At 33.6% G+C, this 23,626-nt stretch overlaps 1 protein-coding gene across 16 annotated transcripts in view; it reads right to left on the reverse strand.

Moving 5' to 3' along the window:
• Positions 1 to 539: 539 nt before the first annotated feature.
• The window catches only part of Adgrl3 (adhesion G protein-coupled receptor L3), a 685,889-nt gene continuing 662,802 nt past the window's right edge, over positions 540 to 23,626 (reverse strand). For 7 of the 16 annotated variants that reach the window (XM_090343514.1, XM_090343522.1, XM_090343516.1 and 4 more), the window contains 3 exons: positions 12,602 to 12,730; positions 8,776 to 8,793; positions 540 to 6,892 (listed from right to left, as the gene is read on the reverse strand). In XM_090343514.1, the coding sequence (XP_090199640.1) occupies positions 6,093 to 6,892; positions 8,776 to 8,793; positions 12,602 to 12,730 (947 nt within the window). In that variant the 3' untranslated portion in view covers positions 540 to 6,092. Of the gene's footprint in view, positions 6,893 to 8,741; positions 8,794 to 12,601; positions 12,731 to 23,626 lie in introns of all 16 variants that reach the window. The other 9 variants (XM_090343524.1, XM_090343523.1, XM_090343517.1 and 6 more) reach the window with 5 other exon arrangements.

The following is a 23,626-nucleotide window of genomic DNA, read 5'->3' on the forward strand; positions in this document are numbered from 1 at the left end:
ACAATCTGAGTGACGATGTTCAAATTAGATCCTTGGAAGCACCCTTTTCTTTCTTTCCCAAGCTCTTCCCTTAATATTCTAGAATGAAAAACGTATAAGGACTATTTAAAGCTGCATTTAGGTAATGGAAAGCTTTGACAACTCATCATGTGTACAATTGTCTGTAGGATTTTGTACATTGAGTACAACAGTTGAAGAGGGGAAATCAACAATATTTTCAGTAATATTTTCAGCAATGTAGTTAATTGCTGTCTCAATATTTTTATATACGGCATGAGTTTTCCTATAACATGAATATTGTTTGGTTTTATTTGCACAATGTAACTATTTCCAATACAATATCAATTTAAGGTTTGTTATGAAAACTAAAGCTCTTAAAGATACAAAACTACAAAATGTATTGTGAGTGTCAACAGAGTCAGGTGATGAGAAAACAAAAGGGAATTGAAGCAAAATGCTTATTTTTAGAAATATTTATAAAATATGAGTATTTCCTTGTGACAGGACATAAGAACTGTCTCAGAATGTATTTTCTATTTCCTGTGGAATTAGTAGGATAAAATGATCATATTGAAAAGTCAAATTTTATTTTTTAACACACATGTAGCATTTGCTACAGTGCTTTTCTTTAAATCACTATAAATTGTTTCATCCCCCACCACAAGAATTAGCTACTCAAAATGAGGTTTGGTTATTTCGCCATCAATTTGATAACTTAGTTTGTTTTACTCTTCTTTTGTTGAGGCTGTAGTTGAAATGACTTGCTTATTACAATAGATGTTGGTTTATGCAGTCTTTCTTGACTTCACAACGTTCATAGTTTGCTTTCAACCTTTGGATAAAACTTCTACCTTTTATTTAATGAAATGAAAATTATCAAGAAAGAAAAAAATAGTTGAGATGCTATTGAGAGAGAAATATCAAGGCATATTCAAAGTCAAGATATCGAAATAAAAGTTCTAGATATTAAAGTGCTGACTTTTTCTTTCTGAAAGGGATAACAAATAAGTATTTAAAATGAGAAAGTGCCAAACTACCTGTTTCAGTGGGAAAAGTATCAAAGTTTTGTAAAGATTGGAAAGAATTTATTGCCATTGAAATTTTAAATATAAAGTAGTCAGTGTATGAATAGGCATCCAGGTTATTTCCCTTTTAAAGCAAAGGAGAATTAATGGAGGTTAATTGTCAGATTGAAAAAGTTTTTTTGTGACTGCGAAGAAACCTGAATACAAATGAAGATTTAGATATCTAGTAATATTTTTTGAAATGGGATAAGATAGATGTTTGCTGATTACAAATCTGAATCTACTATTGTAATATACTGAAATGACTTCCATAAGCTCAGAGAAGTTCTTCTTAGGGAGAAATCATTTGCACACAAAAAAATGCCTTCATTTGCAATTTCATTGCAACTTTACAATGTTGTCTCTTTGTTTTTGTGGCTTCACCTAACATTTGAATCCGAAGAAATATAAGATAGAAAGTATTAATTAGGACTGAATAGTAATTACATATATGATGAGGTGTAATTATGGGTTACTGAAAGTGAATTGATTAAGTCTTAATGCCTTTGTCTGGAATATACTGTGACGTTTATACTGCGAATAACAGGCTAATATCTTCACATTCACTCAAAGCCAGATTGGGGCTTTAAGTTTTTTTTCTCCTACACTTACTAAATTTTAAATGATGTGTATTTGCTTACTTGATGGGTTACATTTTGTTTTCTAAGACAATAGCAAGGAACAAAACTTTGGTATGGTATGATTGGATAAATTCAAAAGGCTAAGTTTTCTAAAAAAATAATTCTACAGTTTAGTTTGGAATTCATTTTTTCCTCTTATTTTCTTTTATCTTTCTTTCTTTCTTCCTTCCCTTTCTTTTTTTTTGTCTACACAGTAATGTAAAAGTCAGTCTCAAAGTTTTGAATGCTCATCTTTAAAGCAAAAATAAAAACTCGTCTGTGGGCTTGAATGCATATATAAGGAAAAAGCTGAAGATAGTGCTTTGATACATTCTTTATATATGTAATCATATTATATGCTTATTTCCTTGCTATAAAAAGTTTCATAATATTTACTTGAAATCTAAAATCTAAATGTTTTAAAAATCAATATATTTTGATATGTTGATCTTTTTTAAAGCACAGATTGTAAACCATATTTCCATCTAGAGTCACTGTATATATTTTAGGAACTTAATGGTATTTCTGTTATCTGCTTTAGAGTTGCTATATTTTCATAATTATTTTGGCTTTATTATAATAATTCTCATAACTCTTCTCTTTGCCTTTATGATTGTATTAGCACATCACTCTATTATTCAAGTCTAGTATGTTTAGTTTTTATAAAGTGGAAGCAAGGAGGGAGGCCCACAAAATCTAATTTTAAATCTAGTTTTTTACTCTTTCCTAAAATTTGGAGTCCTCAAAAAATATTATCAATTAGGCACATAGGTTGTACAACAATCTATCAGTTTTCAAAATCAATTAAACATGTAATCATTACCTACTATTATGATTTTTTAAACAAATATGTAAACTAAATTGAAAAAAGAAAAAAATGTCAACATGTAGAACATTGTAAAAATAGTACACTATTAGGAAGTGAAGATTGGCTTATTTTCTCAGTGTAACATGTTTAGAAGACTTATTTATGTCTGACATCTGTTTATTGTGTCTATCTGGTGGAAGTGTACTAAATAAAAAGTCAGATGTAAGCAAACTAGAAATGAAGAATAGGTCATGAACTATAGAGGATAGTGTTAAATGGGGTTAACCAAATGTGCTAGACGGAAAAAAATCAATGGATTCATAGTTTGGCATAAAATGGTATGTGGTCAAAAAGAATATTCAAGTTCCAGGAATTCAACCTTTGCTAGTCTAAACAGAATGAAGTAATAATATGTAAATTACACTTGAATTTCTATTGAAATATATGCAGGATTAATAACTTTCTCTACTGTTTCTCTACTGTCATCAGATTTGGAGGAATCCTCTCACTAAGAATATCTTTGGGATCTTAGTTCTTTCAGAAATCATACCAGTACTGATATATTAGAGGTCATCACAATTCCCCGTTCTCCTAATCCAAAGCTTGGTAGTAACTGATATACTGAACAGGCTTCTGCCCTAGTTTAGTTATTCTTTCTTCATGCCTATGGTGTACTGAGGAGGCTACCTGCTTCCTCTTTCTTTATGGTGATCACAAGCAGGGAGGTAGCAATGTCGGAAAATCAAACAAGCTGAATTGAGGTTGTTTCCTCCATTGTTCTTGAAATAGCTTCTGAGACAGAGGTACTTTCAAGATCATTAGATACCAAGACATGATGCAGTCTGTGTCTTTTTGGACTTACCTAAAACAATTATAAAGCATTTTATTGCCAAATATATTGTTTCTTGTGGGATAACCACCTTTCAAATGCCAAGATTGCCATAATGTAGTTCCAGAAGGAAAACTACTGCTAAACATTATTGTTCTCCAACTTAAAAAAAATAGGTTTTGTGGACAGTTATAGTAATTGGTTAAGCAGGATTCACAAAATATTTGAGGATAATACAAAGTTCCATGTGTATGCTGGCCGTGCACAACTTCATTTTGTCATACAATTTTAAAACTGTCCATTTTCTTTTTTTGAATTTTTTAATTGTAATTAATAGAAGGATTACAGTTATATTTGCCATATAGAAGGTGGATTACTTCACACACATTGATAGAACGGAAGGGGGTAAACAAGATGAAGGGAGGGGGTGGGGTAGGGAAAACTGTCCATTTTCTAAATGAATCTTTCTCATCTATAATTTAAGATATGAATTTATAGGTTGTGCATAGTGTCTTGGAAAATAAAACACCTAAGTTATACTACAAAGGGAATTGTGTATTGGCAAATTCATGTTAGCTTTGCCCTAAATAGAATTCCATGCTTGAACACAGCTGGCAAAGGATAACTGGAGATTGAGGATTTAATTTTAACTCCTTATATAGAGGAAAACATCAGAATAGAAAGTGTCTATATACAACAGATATCCCCTTTGCTGTGTTTCTCTCCAATTTTTGCCAGTTTACATTTCTACCTTCATCAAAACTAAGTTTACCAAAGAGAAAGAACTTTTGACATCTCCTTTCCAGTTTTATATTTAAACCTCTGATCAAATCAGGTTTTTCAGATAAACACGGTGACTTCAGCTGGCTTTTGAATAATCATACAGTAGTAATTTGCTTGTTAACCTACATCAGAGGAAAGTATAAATCTTCTTTGAGCAACATTAACTCTGTCCGCCAAAGCTGTATCATTTTTGTGCTTAGGATATGCATGGAGTCAGACTGATTTCTTTTGCCTGGTTTACTTAGTGCACAGATGCTTAACAAAGCATGCATATATATCAAGAAGAAAAGGAAAGGCGAGAAAAATAAAAAAAATAGTAATCAATAATATAGTACATACATCCATACAATATAATCTAAATCTCAATCAGTTGTTTATTGGTTGGCAAACAAGTTTCACTTTTACAACAAATATTAGTAATGAGGTCATCCAACTTTGAGACCATACAAAATGGATCATAAATTTTTTTAAAAAAAAGTATATGTGCTGCTAATTTACCTTTTGTATTCCTACATTACGTAAAATCCTGTCAAATAAATAAGTTTTCCTGTTGATAAACAGAATTCTGACTTAAAAAAAGACACTTCAAAATTATTTGACCTTTCAATTCTTACTATGAGGGAGTGAATTTCCTCTAAAAATTGGTAGTGCCTGCTTGGGGATTAAAGCCAGTATTCCGCATTTAATGCCTATGGAATACTGCTTTTCACATGCAGAAATCCCTTCAGTTCTAGTAACACCTCTTGACTTCTAGAATCATAGCTACTATCTTGGTGATGAACTGCTTGCCAAATATGCTTTTCATTACAACAGATGTACCAGAAAACATTTTTTAAAAAATCTATCCTGTTCTACTTTGCCAAAAACAAAAACAAAAACAAAATGGTGCTGGAAATAGTCTGACTGGATAAAGATATATAGTGAGGGAAGGAAGTCTAATTTTATTTATTTTTATTTTATTTTTTGTAAAAAATAATTTGTTTGCATTACTAGAAAATGATTCTTATAAAGTGATAGTTTCATTATTTATTTATTTATTTATTTATTTTTGCCAGGTGAAATTTTAAAAGAAAAAAAGGGAAGAAAAATAAAAGTAAATGCAGGAAAGAAAGAAGTAAAAGAAGGAAACTTTGTTCTTTTACTGGTAGACAAACTTGCAAGACTAGCACAAAAGAAAACAGAAAATTCCTATTTTTTTTCCCACTACATTAACAGGACTGAAATTCTGGAAGAACGGAAAGCAGACTATATGTGCAATGCTAGTATCTGTACATTACATAGAAATTGCTCAATTTTTTCTGCCATTAGTTTTATCATCAGTTAATACAGCAAATCATAAAATATGCACTTAGCATATAATTCTAGAATTCCCCTCCATCTGATTATTAATTGTGTTGTTTTATTTTATATATATATTTTTTTCCTTTGCCACTGCCCTTCTCGCTGTGGCAAATTCAGGTATGTGAGTGTGATCATACACGACTATGTGATAGTTTGCTCGTACGCTTGTGCGGCACTCCGATCTAGATGCAGCTTTGTTACTCATCGCAAACAACTCTTCTGGCTTTTGCAAGAGAAAAGAAAAAGAAAAAGAAAAATCAGGTCCTTGTCTTGACAGTAACAGAGCATCAGAGATGTTCAACACAACACGATTCATCTTCATATCTCGTTCATTAACATAATGAAGTCTCCATCGGAGGGTGACAGGACAAGGAAGGAGAAGCCCAGGGGATTTTTTTTCCTTTTTCTTCCCACCCCACCCCCCTTCCCACAGTTTCTTTCTCCCCTGGACTGACCCCCCCAAAAAATCTCCATTACAAAAATAAAGAACAAAAAAAGAGAGAGAGAGAGAGAGAGAGAGAAAGAGGGAAAGGAAACAAGTCAGAAAGTCTGTGTTTGTCTTTCAAGAACAGCATAAAGATTCCGGGAGTGCACAGTCACCAGACGTCACTGGCAGTTTTCCTGGGGTTCCATTTCCTTGTCACCTTCTATAGACTAGTGACCAGATGAGCAGGTCCTTTAGAACTCCCCTCAGGAGAGGGCTCATCCTTGTTGGGGGGAACTATGAATCCATCACTGCTGCCTCGTCCTAGCTGGTAGTAGGTGTGCAGCTGACGCACGTGGTTTCTGGAGCCTAGGTTTGGCATGCTTTTGTAGTAAACATCTTCAGCATCCCCACATTTGGCCGCGGAGGGTTCGGTCTGGGTGCTGGTGGTGACACTCTCGGTGGCGGGCCCAGCAGCCAGGGCTGGCAAGCTGGTGTAGAGAGAGTCCCGGTGGGGTGACTGCAGATCTTCCGTGTGCTCGTTGGTTAACAGAGGGAAAAAACTCTCGCTGTGGTCTTGGGGGATTCTCCTTCTGGTGTAGTGGTGTGGCTGGTGGTTGTCGGTGGAGTACACTCGCGGGGGCAGCAGAGGAGCGTCGGATTCTTCGTGAATGAGTTCCAGGCCCAGACTCTCTTCGTGGTTGAAGGACGTGGCGTCCTCCAGGACAATGGCACCATCTTCGCTTCCACTGCCCAGGTTGTTCACCAGTTTGTTCATCAGATTCCGGTTTTGTTCGCTGGAGCGCTCGTGGTTGTTCAGGTAAGAAGGGATGTAGTTGGAAGTGAGTTCCTTCAGGATCTTTTTCTCTAGGGCGGTCTCGTTGTGGGTATAGCCACGGTCTATGATTTGCACACAGTTGCTCAGGTATTCGCCGCTGGCGATGCTGTAACTGTTGCCATGGTTACCATTCAGTGGTAGAGTATCCATGACACTTGTATCCCTGGCATTGTTCAGAAGCCCCTCTGAAAAAGATTACAAGACACTATGACATTTATATCCCAAAGGCCACAGAATACTCACACAAGCACACGCGCACGCGCGCACACATACACACACACACACACACACACACACAAACACAAAAACATCCATTGACTGTGAGATATGTATAAATTGCTAGCATTTTATGCTTGGAAAAGGACAGAAAAACCTGTTGGTACATGTATGTGTACCTATCGATATATGTGTGAATCTTGAACAGGTGACATTTTTCTGAAAGCAAAAGCTGTACTTAAAAGAAATCTTCAGAGGTTTATGAAATAAAAACTTCCAATTTCTTCAAACACTGTATAACATTACTTGAAGGATATTTGGTTATAATGAACGGGCAAAATAAAAATTTTAGTGTAGTAATTTCATAGCTTTCAATTTATACACATCCAAGTCACTTAAATGATTCATTAACTTTACGTATCTTATTGAAATAGCTAAAATATGAACATAATTCCTGTGTGGTACTTAGAAAATGGTGGTTAGAAAGGAAAAAAATAGCTTCTAATAATTTGATATATAATTTCATAAGTTTAGAAATAATTTCTACACGCAAAACCACAAAGGGATTATGTTAAATTTGTCAAAATGATGTTGTCATGAAATAAAACTTAGTCAAACATATGGCACATCTAAATGATTTATACATTAGGAAATTTTAAAATTGTTTGGATCTATTTTCTAGTATTTTCTATCTTAAATAATTTTGTCATTATGATAGAGTAACCCAGGATTTATTGTATAGAGTCACTATGTGTGAATGTGTAAAGACACAAAGATTTGATTCCTAAAATCGTAATGGCAGTAAAATGTGATGACTTGGTGCATATTGAATTTTGATTTTAAAAGAAGATAAACATTTTATTCTGGTGAGGAACAGTTGCAGTAATGTAAACTTGACCATATACTTCTTCAAGGCTTTCGCATTTCCTTGAGTAAAGAGAAATGTAATAGTTCCATAAATCATTTCAAATGTAACCACAAAAGAAAAAAAATATATACAAACATTTAACCAATCAGGAAGGATTTTACTTTCCTTAAAAAAAAAACTAGTGGAAGAATTCTCTTAAACAACTCAATATATCACTAATTTGTGAAAACAGAGCATTCATTCTATGCCTGTGATGCAGTTATGTTTAAATATTGGTTTCAATAATGTATGGTATATGTATCAATTTCTGTATGGACTGTTGCATACCTGTGTTCAAGTAATTCAGTCTTGAAAAAACAATAACGCAGAAAATGCACTAATAAACAACCATCACAGACATAGGTTGAAGCTATTTATTTTCATGTCATCAAATACCTTGTACACAAATCCACAATGTCAAGGGGGAAAAAAAAAGGAAATGCCTAATAAAGGATTGCATGTGATGGGTGATTGCTCCTGCAGAGGCTGGTAGAATGCACTTAATGGTTATGATGCATTGAAACATGGTTTTTATTACTGTTGTCAATGCATAACACACAGACTGAACATAGCCAGAGCAAAATAAAGTGGATATGCAATGCAACATGTTTTTATGATGGAATGTTCTCATAATAAAAAGTAAAGTTTATGAATTACTTAGCAAAAATAAATGCTTAATTTAAAAACAATTTAACTCACACAAACATTACATGACACTTAAGTACATTGAGTATGTGACAGGATAAAATAATCAGACAACAAAAGCGTCTAATCTGTATTAGCATATATTTATATATCTATATATCAGTCAAGATTTATAGGTTCTTCAGTCCTTATATTGTGAGATGAACTGTTTTTAATAACTACATCATCTATATGTGATGCAATAAAAGTGAACTAAAAAAAATTACATTTGATATGCAATGTTTAGCTTTACTCCCATACTTGTCTCTCTGTAGGGCTCTAAACGACAGCATGAAGAAAAGGAAAGAAAAACAACAAGTAAGCTTACAGTGACAGTAGAGGAAACATGAGTCAAAAGCAAATTGATGATATGCAGAAAAAAGAGTCAAAGGAACTAATTTCCACTGCCCCCAAATTCATGAGTCTGTGTTACATGGTTTATCAGAATTTAAATTACTGATATGTTAGTCAGAAAATAAGAAACCCTCTTTAACACATGCCCATACAATGCGTCTTTAATAAACATTTCCAAACTTTGTCATTTTCATTAGAGCTACATTTAAAGTACAAACACAAGGGAGATTATGACCATTCCATATATCATATATGTGTGCTATGAGAACACACTTGTTCATAAGGTATGCTATATAAACTTGCAATTCATCAGTGCTATTTTAAGCAAAGTCTTTAGCTTGGATAGAGAGGATAAAAAGCAGAGTTGACAACATTATATTGCTATTGTTTTTCATTCATTTTTTTTCTTTCCCTGGACAAAAGTTCCTTTCCCCATTGTGCCTATACAAATGTGGTTTCATGAGCAAATGAAAATACATTAGTATTTTCATTTCTGGAGCTCTTATTCAGAAGTTGTATAACTATGGAAGAAAAAAAGGGTAAAATTAATTTATAATTTGTAGTAAGAAAATATATAAGGGAAAACACAGAGAATCCTTAACATCAGTTGTTCCTATAGATTATTATACAATTATAAGCAATCACACCCAAGAGTGGATGCTTTAAAACAACCTTAGCAAGAGTATTTTTTGTTGTTGTTTTGTTGTATTCTTTAGGAAAATAAATGCTAATTAGGTCAGAAGAATTGCTCTGTTTGATTGGGCTTACAAGGAAATAAAATATCACAAAGTAAAAATGGATGAAATCACCAAGGCAGATCATTTCCAAGGTTTTACTTGTACTTAAATAAACAGGTTTCTTGCTTTCGAGTATCTTTTAATTGTGAAGAATAGAAAGCCTTGTTACATTTTCATGTCTTTATAAAAAGTTTGATGATATTCTTTCTAAAGAGACAGTTCTTAATGTTTTCCAGTCTAGTTTGCTTCTCAGCAAACATTTTATAATGCACAGAAAATCTCTTTTAGTGCTTCTTACTAGCTTTAGAGTAAGGATTTGTAATAAACATCCAAATTTCTCATGAGCAGAAGTAAATGATGGCAGGGTTATTGATGGCTCCTTTGTTAAATATGAGATCATAGACACTCAGATGACTTTTTGGAGACAAAGAAACTATAGCTAATAGTGGCGGCATTAATGCAATGCCACCCAACTAACACAACAGAGCTAGGATATGAGAGAATATCATCCAGACTTTTCTCAAATCTGTTCCAATCCCCTTGTCATATCTTCCAAGAGCTTTTAAAGTCAGAATTAAATGTTAACTTATAGACTTTATAACATAGCCTTGTATTCTTACCAACAGAAATGTAGTGCCTTAACCTATGAATATGTCTTTTTTTAAACTTTCAGAACTGCATTAAATGTCTTTGAAATATCAATTTATTTTATCAAAGATATGACTTCCTCTTTATGTTGTGTTGACAGGCTTTTCAATAATAATAAGACTTTTCCTTACAAAAACTAAATTTCTATTACTGACAAGAAGATAATGGCCTGAAAATACTATGTACACAGTTTTAAACATTCCCACAGCTGAGGTCAATATAACAAATAGTAGTCACATTTATTGCTAAATCTATAGGCTTCTATAATACAGTAAACATATCTTTACATGTTTTAAATGAAGGTACAATAAACATGAGTGGGTTTTTGAATGCCTGAATGCATATATAGACTTGGTACAACTCAACTGAAAGATCCCACAGTGAATTCATCTACACAAGTTCACTTATAGTTCATATATGATTTCACATTGCTAGTAACCCTAAAAATAAAATCATCAAAAAGTATAGGGTTAGTGGTTTGGCAGTCACCAAAATTTACTTTTGGGTAGTGGTAAATGAGTTCATTTAAGCACTATATTAGTTCTTAGCATTTTAAAAGTACTCAAAATAGTAACATAATCAAACCCTTCCATTTAGACTGAAAAACATGTGCAAAATTATTTACAATTATTTTAAAGAAAATTCAGTAGAATACACAACTGTTACTGAAGTGAAGGACTGATACATTCAGATGAAGACTTTGTATATTGGTTGATAATCTTTAGTGCCAATAATAAATAATGAATTCCATGGCACTAAAAGTTTAGATTTTTATTTTGAAATTTTTAACTTACTTCTTAATTTTTTATCCTGTTCTATAGTCCAGAATTGCCCAAATATGCCTAATACATGCTAGAATTACAGGAGTATATGCAACATCTAGCTAGTTTACTTTAAATGAATTCCTTATTTTGAGACTAAAGTAAAAGTAATGATGAAAGGGTAGACAGTGAATTAGGAAAATATACTAATTGATCATGGCTTCTTTTTCCTTCTCTACAAATTTTGCTAATACTATTTGAGAAAACAAAAACAAAAGTAGCAAAAAGTGTGATCTAAATTTATTTACTTATTTATAAATAACTGCCACTCTTCTAGATAAGGTAAATAATACAATGTGCATGTAATTTGTAGATAAGGCTGCATATATTCATTTGACAGTTAAAATTTTCCAATGCAGGAAAGCACTTTATTTTTAACAATACAGTAGCCACCTGGCCTATGGAAAGTAAAGCAAAACACAGCACAACAACAAAATGTAGCTTTTCTAAGGAAATTCAAACCTCATGTATTGAACAGTGACTGATTAAGTTCATTGAAAAAAGACTTTGACTAAGAAGAGACACAGCAGAGAGGATATGTATAAGGACTCAAACAATGTCTCTTACTCATCTACTTGGGCATGGAAGACCAGGGGAAAACAAATGGGCTACAGGTACTTACAGGATTTCTGAGAGACAATAGAAGAATGCATTATGCTTTGCTCTTCTCCACTTTCTAAATGTAAACCTGCCATTACAGCCAGAAGGGGAAAATATGGATGATTTTGACAGCAGAATACATGAGATCCTAACATAAGAAGTGTGTGTGTGTGTGTGTGTGTGTGTGTGTGTGTGTGTGTTAGAAATTCTAAGAAGTTCTATGTTTATATGACTGAGACAAAGTTAAGTTTTTGTATCATTTTCAAGCTGGAGGATATACAGAGGAACCATCTTTCAAAGCCTTGTATATCACATGCAGCCACTGCAGAAAAAGCAATTTGAGAATCTATCTGATCGACTCACATAGGGGATGTCAGAGCTAACCAAGAATCTTAAACAGCTAGTGTGGCTTCACTGATCTTGTCTCCACTGTTTAGTTCAATGTAATTTTCTCTAAAGTTGATCTAATGCTTTCATCAGTAAAATGCTTTGTGTCCAGTCAACTCTGTGATACAACCAAGATGTATTTTCTCCATCTAGAAACTTCATAGCTACTGAATCTTCTTCCTTCATCTTACTTACCTTACACAAATATCTCATCTCTCAAAAATAAATACACAGGTATTTAATATTGAAGGGAATGAACAAAAAAAAGCACTGACAATCCACAATACATTTTGTAACAATACAGAGAAACAAACACATGCTGATGGATCAAGGAATCATTTATCAGAAGGAATCTACTGTTTTCTAAGGAAAACCTAAGGAAAATGGAAATCACCAAGGTGGGTGGAATGTGAAAGGAGTCTTTGTTTCTGCTTCCAAAACAAAGACAAGGCAGGAGGAAAGAAAATAGAATGTGCCCATAAAAGCTACATAAAATGGGACTCTGATTTTTTTTTTAAATTAAGATAAATTCCAGCACACCTTGTGTGTTGTACATGCTGACAGAAGGGTTGTTACAGACCGCCGGTTCCCCAAGCAATGTATTATAGGGATTGTTAGTACCATGCGGACGAAGCAGAGCATTGCTTATAAGATGATTAGCCATGACTCCTGGAGCAGCCCCATAGAAAGACAGAGAAAAAAAAAGGTCAATCAGGCAAATGTGTTTGAAAAAAAGAAAGGAAACATTTAGAATGACAACAGTTGATATAGCCCTGATTACAGGCAGGCAACTAATTAGACCAAAAAAATATGCCACTACAGCACACATTTCCAACAATGCACATATTTGAGTTGATGGGAAAGAGAGGAAATGATTACAGCATTGATTTTAAGTCATATTTAGGGTGCTCTCTTTTCCAAGGTGTATGCTAGAATATATTACCATGCTTGCTAAAAAAAAGAAAAAGAAGCAAAAAACAGTCATTCATACCAACAACACAAAACAAACACTGGGGAAATAAAAAGGTTTATAATGTGGAAAGCAAAGGTAAAACTAGACATTCTTCATTCACAGAAACCACTGAGTCATTTTCAATGAAGTTAAAAAGACTAATAGGCAACATTTATGATAAAACAGTTATTTGGAGTGTTGTGGACACAACAGAAGAATTTGACATTTCTTGAAATTCTATGAAGAATTATTAAAGTGAAATAAAAAATAATCAATCATTAGTATACCACAGTATGCATATGTGTATCATGTAGTGATTTCACAAATACGATTAAAAATAATGTAAGCATTAACTATTTTAAGTAAATTATCCATTTTTGGTTTCAAGCAATATGCAAATATACATAGAATTTCATTTTCCATTTTCCAACTGGTTATTCAAACTTTGGCATAATATGTTAACACTATTAAATTCTGTTATGCCTTGCAAATAGATATTTTTAATTTCTAACATATCGTTAGTATGTTATTCAACTTTCCCACCCTCAAAAGCCATTAAACTCATAAGGAAAATATCAAAGGAATATTTTTGTTTAATATAACTAGGCCATGAATGAAAATGATAGATGACATTGTACTTTCATATCATATGATAAGGAAAGGAAATATGACTGGAGGAAATGAAATTAGGAACTGAACAGCATATAAGTATAAATGTACTTAAATTCATATACAATATTATCCTTGTAATAGAAATGAAAATAGAAGCTATAGACGGAGAGAAAGCATTTTCCAATAAATTTGTAAACATATGTGATTTGGCAAAGACTTAGTTATATGATATAGAAAGAATCCACAGAATATAATATAAAGGGGATTCTGTTTATAAAGAACCAAAATGAAAAGAGAGGAAGATAAGAATATAACTGAAGTTCACTATATTTATATATGAAGACAGAAAAATGTAAGCCACTAAACAATGTAAAAGAAAAAGCAAAGGTAGAAAAGCAAGAGTAGTTGACACAAGATATCTGAGGTGCATCCTATAATCCTAGCTACTTAGGAGGCTGAGGTCTGAAAAATGTGGTTCAAAGCCAGCCTGAGAAGGAAACCATAAGATTCTTATCTCCAGTTAACTAACAAAGAGCCTGAAGTAGAGTTGTGGATCACATGGTAAAATGCCAGTTGTGTGTGTAAAAGTACAAGAGCAAAAGACCCAGAGTGGATGTCCTAGCACTGTTAAAGCTAAAGAAAAAAATAAAAGAGTCAAAGTTGCATTGCATACCTGTATGGAAATATCACAATGAAACACTTTTACACAGTTAATATATGCCAATAAGAATAAAGTCAACACGCTCATAAAACACACAAATAAATCATCACTAAATACAAATAAAAGCTAGCTAGCAACTGACGTGAAGGTATACATGAATATTTCATGGGGAAAAATACATGGATAGCATGTAAGAATTGCTATTAGTCATAAGGGAAATTTAGATGAATACTGTGGAGCATGTCACATCGGGGATACCTATGCTGTAGAAAAGGAGGCCTAACTCATGGCCCAGTACTCATTTCCTGGGTTTGGGACCACACCTGGCTGAGATGGTGTCCGGTTAGAAGGATTGGCTCTGGTTTGTGATATAAAGTAAGGCTACCTCTGGGATAGGCCCCAAATCCTTCTGCCCTCTCAGACAGCACATGATTCCCCTTCTTTACCTATAGTGAGAATACCTCCCGCCCTTCCCACCTTTGGGCTGATAGGCTCCTGCATCCTATATTAGTTGAATGTACTTCCTCAATAAACCAGTTCCTGCTTTGACAGGTCCGCTGACACATCTGATTGTCCTCCAGCAAGGGAGGGCTGGGTGTTGGGGGTTAGTTGGCCCTCTCCTCTTGGCTTGTCCTGGTCTGGGTGTGTTCTCTCTATCCCTTCTGCAGGTTGGGAGGGACTGCGGACTAAAAACCCCCCTACAAATACCACAATGACTTAACACTACACATAGAAAACAAAAATGGAGCTCTATTTAATGCATGTGGAACTTGAAACTTTGAACTTTGCTAAAGAGGATGTAAAAATACTACAGCCACTCAGGAAAAGTTTGGCAGCTTCTCACAAAACTAAACATAAAATATGAAATAATTAGATAACTCAGTCCTTTTGAAAATGTATTCACAGAAATGAGAATGCATATTCAAGTAAAAAATTTTATGTGACTGAGATAGTTTGGCTTATAACAATGCCTTACTAGAAACACATCACTTTTATTCCACTGATAATGATAAATTTTCAGTATGGGTACTCCAAAGACAACAACAAGAAGAAGGGACAAGTTGTAACCCCCAAATCTGTCAAGCATTGAATTATACCATGAGCAAGAAAACCAATCCCCAAATGCTGTAGACTGTGTTAATTCCATTTGTAAATAAATATAACCTTCCTGAACTGACAGAATTTTGGAAATGGAGGTGTGTGGTCACTGGGGTGCATGGTGATGGTGATAAAAGGGTTGCATGAGGTAGTGATGGAAATATGGAACTACTTATTCTGTATCTTCAATGTGATGTTGGATACACGAATACATTTCAGGGACAAAACCATGAAACTAAACAAATTGCACATAGAGACACAAGGGAGGATGAATAAAACTAAAGAAATCTGACCAACATTATGACTTTTTTCAAAACTACTACACTAGTTGTAATACTGTAGTGCAATTTCACATGATTTTTGCTAGTCATGGGGCTTGAACTCAGGGCCTGAGCACTGTCCTTGGGCTTTTCTCAAGGCTAGCACTCTGCTACTTGAGCCACAACACCACTTTCAGCTTTTTCTATGTATGTGGTACTGAAGAATCGAACCCAGGTCTTCGTGCATGCTAGGCAAGCACTCTTACCACTAAATCAAACTACTGGCCCCCAACAACAAATTTATAAGAATGTTTTATAAGTAAGATGGAACACTTGGAATGCAAGTGTTAATCAACTAAACTATAAGCTGGTGTCATGGTCAAATATTGGCCAGTTGACAATATTTTAACCTCAATATTATAATAGTCAAAACTAGTTACTACTACACAATATAGTTTTTAGGTAGCTAGAGTTAGAACATATCCCTTCTTGGAGGAACTAAATCATATGTTGACACCATATACCTTGCAAAGAATGAAAGGTGTTACTTAAACTAAATTAATGTAATTAAAAAAAAAAACAGGAAATCACTCTATTTTGTACTCCCTTGAAGATTAAGGAGTAAGACCTTCTTGGTTGTTGCTGTTTCATTTTAATTTCTCTTCATAAAAATTTATTACCTGACTAAATGAATTGGAAAACAAAGTAGTGAGAATGGTACATTTTTCTCTTTCCATACATCATACAACTTCAAATGTAGAGAATTCCTTTGTTTTATAACATAAATATACAATTTCGTTTATGCTCAGGTAAAAGAAGATTTTGTAGTTCAGGAAGAATCAAGAATAAGCAAGAACTTGAGTTCTATATTTTAATTTATCATTCAGTTTACCAAAAGATAAAGATTAAAAAAATGGCTGGAAGGTAGGTCTAATGGTAGAATGCTTGCTTAGCATGCAGGAAGACCCGGGTTGGATTACTCGGAACCACATACGAAAAAAGCCAGAAATGGTGCAGTGGGCTCAAATGGTAGAGCTCTTGCTTTGAGAAAGCCCAAGGATGCTGCTCAGGACTGGCATAAATTAATAAATTAATTAATAATTTTTTTAAATGCCTAAGGCACCAGTGGCTCACTCCAGTAATTCTAGCTACTCAGGAGCTGAGATCTGAAGATTGCTGTTGAAAACCAATCCAGGAACAAAGTCACTGAGACTCTTATCTTCAGTTAAGAACAGGAAACTAGAAATGGCACTATGCCTCAAGTGGTAGAGCATTAGTCTTGAGCTGGAGTGAAAGGACAGTGCCCAGGCCCAGAGTTTAAGGATCACAACTGACCAAAAAAAAAAAAACAAAACAAACAAAAAGACTAACCACACAAAAAAATCTATTCCAAAAATTACATAAAATAATAGTAATGAATATATTAAAGTTTTCATAGATAATCTACGTTTTTCCATAAAAAGAATTATTCTTCAGTTTTTAATTTTTTTAATTTTAATGTGGATTAAAGAAAGTAATTTTGAATAGTGAATCTGTTAATCTAGAAATGTATACTGAACTTTACATTTGATTTTATTTATTTCATATTAATTCAGACTCAATTCCTATTAAGACTACTACAGATGAAGTACTAATGGTATCAGCCAAGCATTGCGATGTAACGCTGACTATAGGCAATGATAATTGTAATGTCAGCCTCTTGTCCATTAGGTTATATTGTTTCCTAGAACTTGATGACATTCTGAATTACTTACTGATACGTGCCCATAAGGAAGCTGTGCTAGCTAGAGACCCACCTGCTATTTAAACTAGATCCATATAATCACCTAAGATAATTTAACATTTACAAACAAAATGCACATTCTTCTCTAAAGGGAACCTTTCCTGTACCCAGGGACATTTCCAGGTAGTAGAGACAAATGAAAAAGAATCACAACTTCAAAATCAGTTAAATCTTCTTTACTGCATTATCTCTTACTTCTATACATCAGGAACCACTTGAAAGCAACTTTGGTCCTATTAACATAAATGATAATAGTAGCCATGGTAAAGGAAATAAAGATTAATAGTCCTCTTCATGCAGAGTTATAATTCAGGGGAAGGTGTCAGCAAAAAGAATGTGAGTAGGAAATGGAATTTGATGATTAACATTTTGTATGAAGAGAGAAGATAAGCTGTTTGGATTTGGGGAGAGGCATGAGAAGACAGGGGTAAGTCTGAATAATCACATAATAGTCACCCATTATTTGATTCACCTAGATCTATCAATGCTTTGAGGGTCTTGGAGAGATCTTTTTTCCTATCACCATTTCAAACAGGGCAATTGTTTTAGGTGTAAAAATGAACCCATTATTCTTATCATCTGCACTCATATTTAGACATGCCAATTATACTCACTGATTTCGCACAAAAGAAGCAAACATGAAAAAAATAAAAAAGACAGTTTCCTCAAAATGTCTAGATCTTTTAATCTTACCGGAACCTGTCTTTCTCCATCCTTGACATGCAAAGGTACTTTTGTCTTTTTTCTCCAATTGTATTGAATTTCACTTGTCAGTGCTGAAGTCTGATTTTTTTCTGGCTGTTTTCCTCCATTGACTTAGATCATTTGAAATCTGGTAATTGTCTACTTTATCCCTTCCTCCTCCCTCCCAAGGAACTTCTGATTTGTAAACTTCCCTTCTAACAGCTGTGAAATTAGTGAAGACTTTCAAGAATTTCTTTGGTTATAGACCATCTGTCACTGTTTTTAAGATAAAAAGCTTCAAATTACTGGCTAGTCAGTTTGAAGACAAAAAAGTTGGGTATTTGTGGGAGTAGATCATTCCATACCTGAAAAGAAGGCATCTGTATTTTTTTAAACTACTGGATAGTAAGCTGAATATGAGGGTGGAGTATCACTTTTTTATATAAACTGTCCGGTGGTTTTTAGAACTTAATGGGAAGAAATCCTCACTTAACTAACTAAAAACAAATACATGAATTTGAGACTGTTGTGAAATTGTAAAACTAAAAGTATGTTCCCCATCCATTATAAGCAAGTTTGATGATGTGAGATGATGTGAGTATATTATCTAAGACTCTCTGTTGTCCAATTCTAGCTGTTATTTTCTTGTTTTCTTTAATATATTAAAACATTAAAAACAGAAATGAATAATTGAATATATTTTTGAAGCTATAAAATGCTACTTGAACAATTATAGCAATGTCACAAACCAAAGCAAACCAAACAACAAGCTGCCTGACAACAAATAAAAGTAGGATCAAAAATAAAGTGACTATGGAAAAATAGCTGTCCATAGTATTGTAATAGTTTCACATTTTCTCAGAGATATTAAGGTTAGCTCTCGAATCGGATTAGTCTATGGTAAAGCAATTAAAATTGAATTACAGCATATGTAAGACCTCAACTGTCAAAAGAAAGACAAGCACTTAAAAAAAATCTGGTACCAGTAAGACACAAAGCAAATAGGCTTTTTATATTTCAAAATGGGAAAGCCTAGAGACGTTTTCCTTATGATTATAGAAAAAGTCAGGCTAAATCCTTTCGGAAAAAAGCAAACTGTCATTTAAGAAGGCGTCTTTTTTTATTATTTGTACCACATATTGAAATTGATGTAATCATTTTTCAGTGAGAGCTTTGGAATGCAATAATAACAAGGCTGCTCTTTTCACATGTATAGTTTTGGCGCAGAATTGTGATATTACTTTTCTTAGGACTATTGAGTGTGTGCTCTGACACTTGGAGCCCCTGAATGACTACATTGTCTGGAACACTTCAGTGTGAGGCTTGAAACTCAGGGCTGGGAATCTAAGGTCGATCAGAATGCTTTGAAATGGTGAAACTCGAAGCAGATAGGAAAATAATGAAAGCTGGCTCTCACTGGAATGTATATTCAGAGACACATTTCAAACACTTTTCTTTTTGACAGCAAAGTAACAAAAGTGTGCTGAAAGCTCTAAAAATGGCCTGAATTGCTATACTGTAGAGCTTCTAAAACTTCAATTCAAAAAAAAAAAAAAACCAAGCATGCATACTTATTTCATCTTTGGACACCAAATTGTGATTGTGTAAGATCTTAGTGATCCAACAAACCCACTGAGTTCTTCAGCATTAAAAAATGCAATTAATTAATTAATTGGCAAATTACATTTTAAATATATTCACTGATGTGTGTGTATATATATATACACATATATATATAAATCACAGCTCTATGTAAACTACTACTATTGAATGAATGATATATCTACATTTTCTTTTCTTTACTTCTCTTTTGCCAGTCCTGAATCTTGAAATCAGGGTCAGAGCACTGTTTTTGAGCTTTCTCAAGGCTAGAGCTCTATCTCTTGAGCCACAGCTCCATTTCCAGTATTTTCTATGTATGTGGTACCAAGGAATGGAATCCAGGTTTTTAGGCATGCTAGGTATCACCTTACCAGTAGGCAAAACTCTCAGCTGATCTACATTTTCTTCAGATCTCAATTTTGGCCTGTATTGTAGTCTTTTCTATAAGCAAAAATTGTATCTCTCTAATGACATTATTTTCTATAGAACTGAACAGAAACAGGAGTGTAATTCAAGAGACTTTTGCAGTGATATAGTCCATGTGAGATGGTGTTACACAGAAAAATTGCACATGAAATGCTCTGAATAGGTTTGTGTGCTGAACTATACAGCAGGTTGGCCTTAACTACTTTCTAGCCAAAAGGTCTTGTGCCTTTTATTATTGTCAAAACAGTTTTACAGAAAAAAAAATGATGTAAGAAAAAAAGAGGTCTCTTAAGCTAGTGAAATATGACCTAAACAAGAAAATTGGAAGAGTTAATAAACAGTAAACAAAACATACATTACTCTGTTAATGTAAGTAAAAATATACTAATTACAGACGATTGTAACTTAGACATTATAACTTAGGAAGGCTTTAATATTATATAACCTATTATAATCTTCTTTCCTCCTCTTCCCCTTCCCTCCTCACTTTTCTTACTCCTCCTTTTCTTCTTCCTCCTCTAATCTTCTTCTTCTTCTTCCTCCTCCTCTAATCATCTTCTTCTTCTTCTTCTTCTTCTTCTTCTTCTTCTTCTTCTTCTTCTTCTTCTTCTTCTTCTTCTTCTTCTTCTTCTCCTCCTCCTCCTCCTCCTCCTCCTCCTCCTCCTCCTCCTCCTCCTCCTCCTCCTCCCCCTCCTCTTTTCTCCCCCTGCCCCCTCCTCCTCCTCCTCTTGCACCTTTTTCTATTTCTTCTCTTCCTCTTCTTTTTTCCTTTTCTTTTCCTTTTTTTTGGGGGGGAGGAGGTGCCTTTCCTGGATCTTGAACTCAGATCCTAAGCGGTGAACCTTTCTGCTAAATGCTTTCACTTGAAGCACAACTCGACTTCCTGCCTTTTTGGTAGTTAATTAAAGATAAGTGTCTCATGATCTTCCAACTGTCTTTAAACCACAAGTTTAAGACCTTAGATTCTAGCGTTACTATGATTACACATGCAAGACACCATCACCAGACTCTACTATCATCTTTTAATGCATAAAGAAACGAAGAGCAAAGGACAAACTTCATTCCTCCTAGACCACACAAGTCCGATAATTTTAGCTAAATATATTTAGCCTAATTTTTAACAGACTAAAAATCAAATCTTTCAATGTAATTTCATTAAGATCCTTTTAACAATGCACTGTTTCCCATGTGCTTGTCAGTTGTTTTCAGTGTTTATTTTAATTTTGAATTTAATTTATGTGAAATAAGCAAATACATACAAATAAATATAGGCAGTGTTCAAAACCAGAAAGAATCAGTTTGAAGACAATTATCTATTTTAAGTGTCATGTCCTAGATTTTCCTTTACTAGGTAACAAAATTATAGCAGTGACCGCTAAAACATAATGTGAACAATAACTACTGTAACTTTGTAACACTATTTTATGAAGTAGACACTACTATATAAATCAAAACAGTTGTTAAAAACAAAGCAAAAAATAAAAACAAAATGACTACCAGAATCTTCATGATGCTTTTAAACAATATGTGAAATAATCTTTAAAACATAATTTTACATCAATGTTAATTTAAAAATTAATGAAATTATATACTACCAAAGTTTATGATAGTCAAGAGTTCTCTCATCACTTCTTTTTGAAGTCATAAATGAAGGGCTGACATCTTGATTTATAACACTGGGCACTTTTAGTAGCTAACAAGTTTATATTAAAATTTAATCAATCTACCTATTAAACTTTCATTCAAATGGTTTGGAGATCCTTCAGTTTCTTTTTTTAATATATTTTTTATTGTAATTAATAGAAGGGTTACATGATATTTGCCAGATAGATGGTGCATTAATTCCCATACATTGATACCCTTTCACATGTCTTGGTCCCCATTTCAATCCCCCCAAAGTAATTGTGTAGGAATGTGTTCCTATTGATTTCTTTCTTTTTAACCTATGACTCTAAAGACATAATGTTTTATTTCATAAATTAATATGTATCTATGATATACATACCCTGAACCTAATTTTGATTATGTTCTTTTTTTAATTTTTTATTGTAATTAATAAAAGGGTTACATGATATTTTTCAAAGTAAAGGCTAGGTGATGCTTAGTTAAAACTAAAATAGTTTGAATGCTGCGATGTTGCTTCTAATTCAATAGGTAGAATCACATATCTTGATATTAGGAAAATCTAAAAAATCCATGTGTAGCAGTCTCCTTATGTTGTGCTAATTGGCTTTATGTATCTTCTTTAATCCAGGCTGGTAAGTTTTTTGTTGTTGTTGTTTTTTAATACAAAATTTTCTGTTTACAACATATTTCTAAGCTACCACATTCACCTTCCTTTGAACAGTGCAGATTTCTCCCCTTCTTGCTGGGTCTCACTGTTGTCAGACACACAATCCTTGCCAATTTTGTCCTTTGTATAGAAAGATGAACTAAGGTTTCTGTGGTTTATTCTTCCTTTCTTTAGCCATAAAATGTCATATATATATATATATATAGTGAACTGTCTTCTTCTGTGTCTTGCCCACACTTATCCTAGATTGTTAAAAAGTTATTTGCAGACATACATAACCTTTACACAATTTATGCACCAACATTTTGTTGCACATATCATTAACATCTTCTCTCTTTTGTCTGATCTAGTATTAGCAGTTTTGAAATTCATAGATCATCTTGTCTTTTTCTTACGGTTCGTGATCTCTGCTAGTTTGCTAAAAACTGTTCCATATTTACATTCTAAAGTATGCATACTTCAAAATTAAGTTTGTATGTACAAAGTCTAGCTTGTCTAAACCCTACACTATAAAACTAGAACTTAGATGCTTTTCTCAAAAATGCCCCCAAAATACAATATGAATTAAAAACTGATACTCATGAGAGTACCTTCACTTCAGAGAATGCTTATTTCATATTATATGATCACAATTAGCTCTTCTTTTAAGATAAGGTTCATTCAGTACTTTTTTTTTTAATTTTTCTAAATCAAATCGATGGTCTACTTATCCTCCAAATTTTTCTTAATTTAACAGTGATTTTTCAGGGCAGTATTTTATCTTGTAAGATTTTGATGGGTTACCTTGTTACTTTATCTTGGGACATAGTCACATTTCATGTAATGACAGACAATCAAGAAAATTTACAGAGAAAAACAGTAAAATAACCTAACACATACACACTGATCTTGAAATAGCATGAGCATGTAACAAGGAGCGTTATAAAATGTCATTCTTTTTTATTTATTTATTTTTTTGGCCAGTTCTGGGGACTGAACTCAGGGCCTGAACACTTTCTTTGGGCTTTCCTCAAGGCTACCACTCTAACACTTGAGCCACAGCACCACTCCTGGCTTTTCTCTGTATGTGGTACCAAGTAATTGAACCCAGGTCTTCCTGCATGCTAGACAAGCACTCTACCACTAGGGAAAACTCCCAGCCCCTAATTTCAGACTTTTATATAATTTAATAACAACTATTTTAACTGAACATGA

Source organism: Megascapheus bottae, chromosome 13, assembly GCF_031878675.1.
Source record: "Megascapheus bottae isolate mThoBot1 chromosome 13, mThoBot2.hap1, whole genome shotgun sequence".
Lineage (NCBI taxonomy): Eukaryota > Metazoa > Chordata > Mammalia > Rodentia > Geomyidae > Megascapheus > Megascapheus bottae.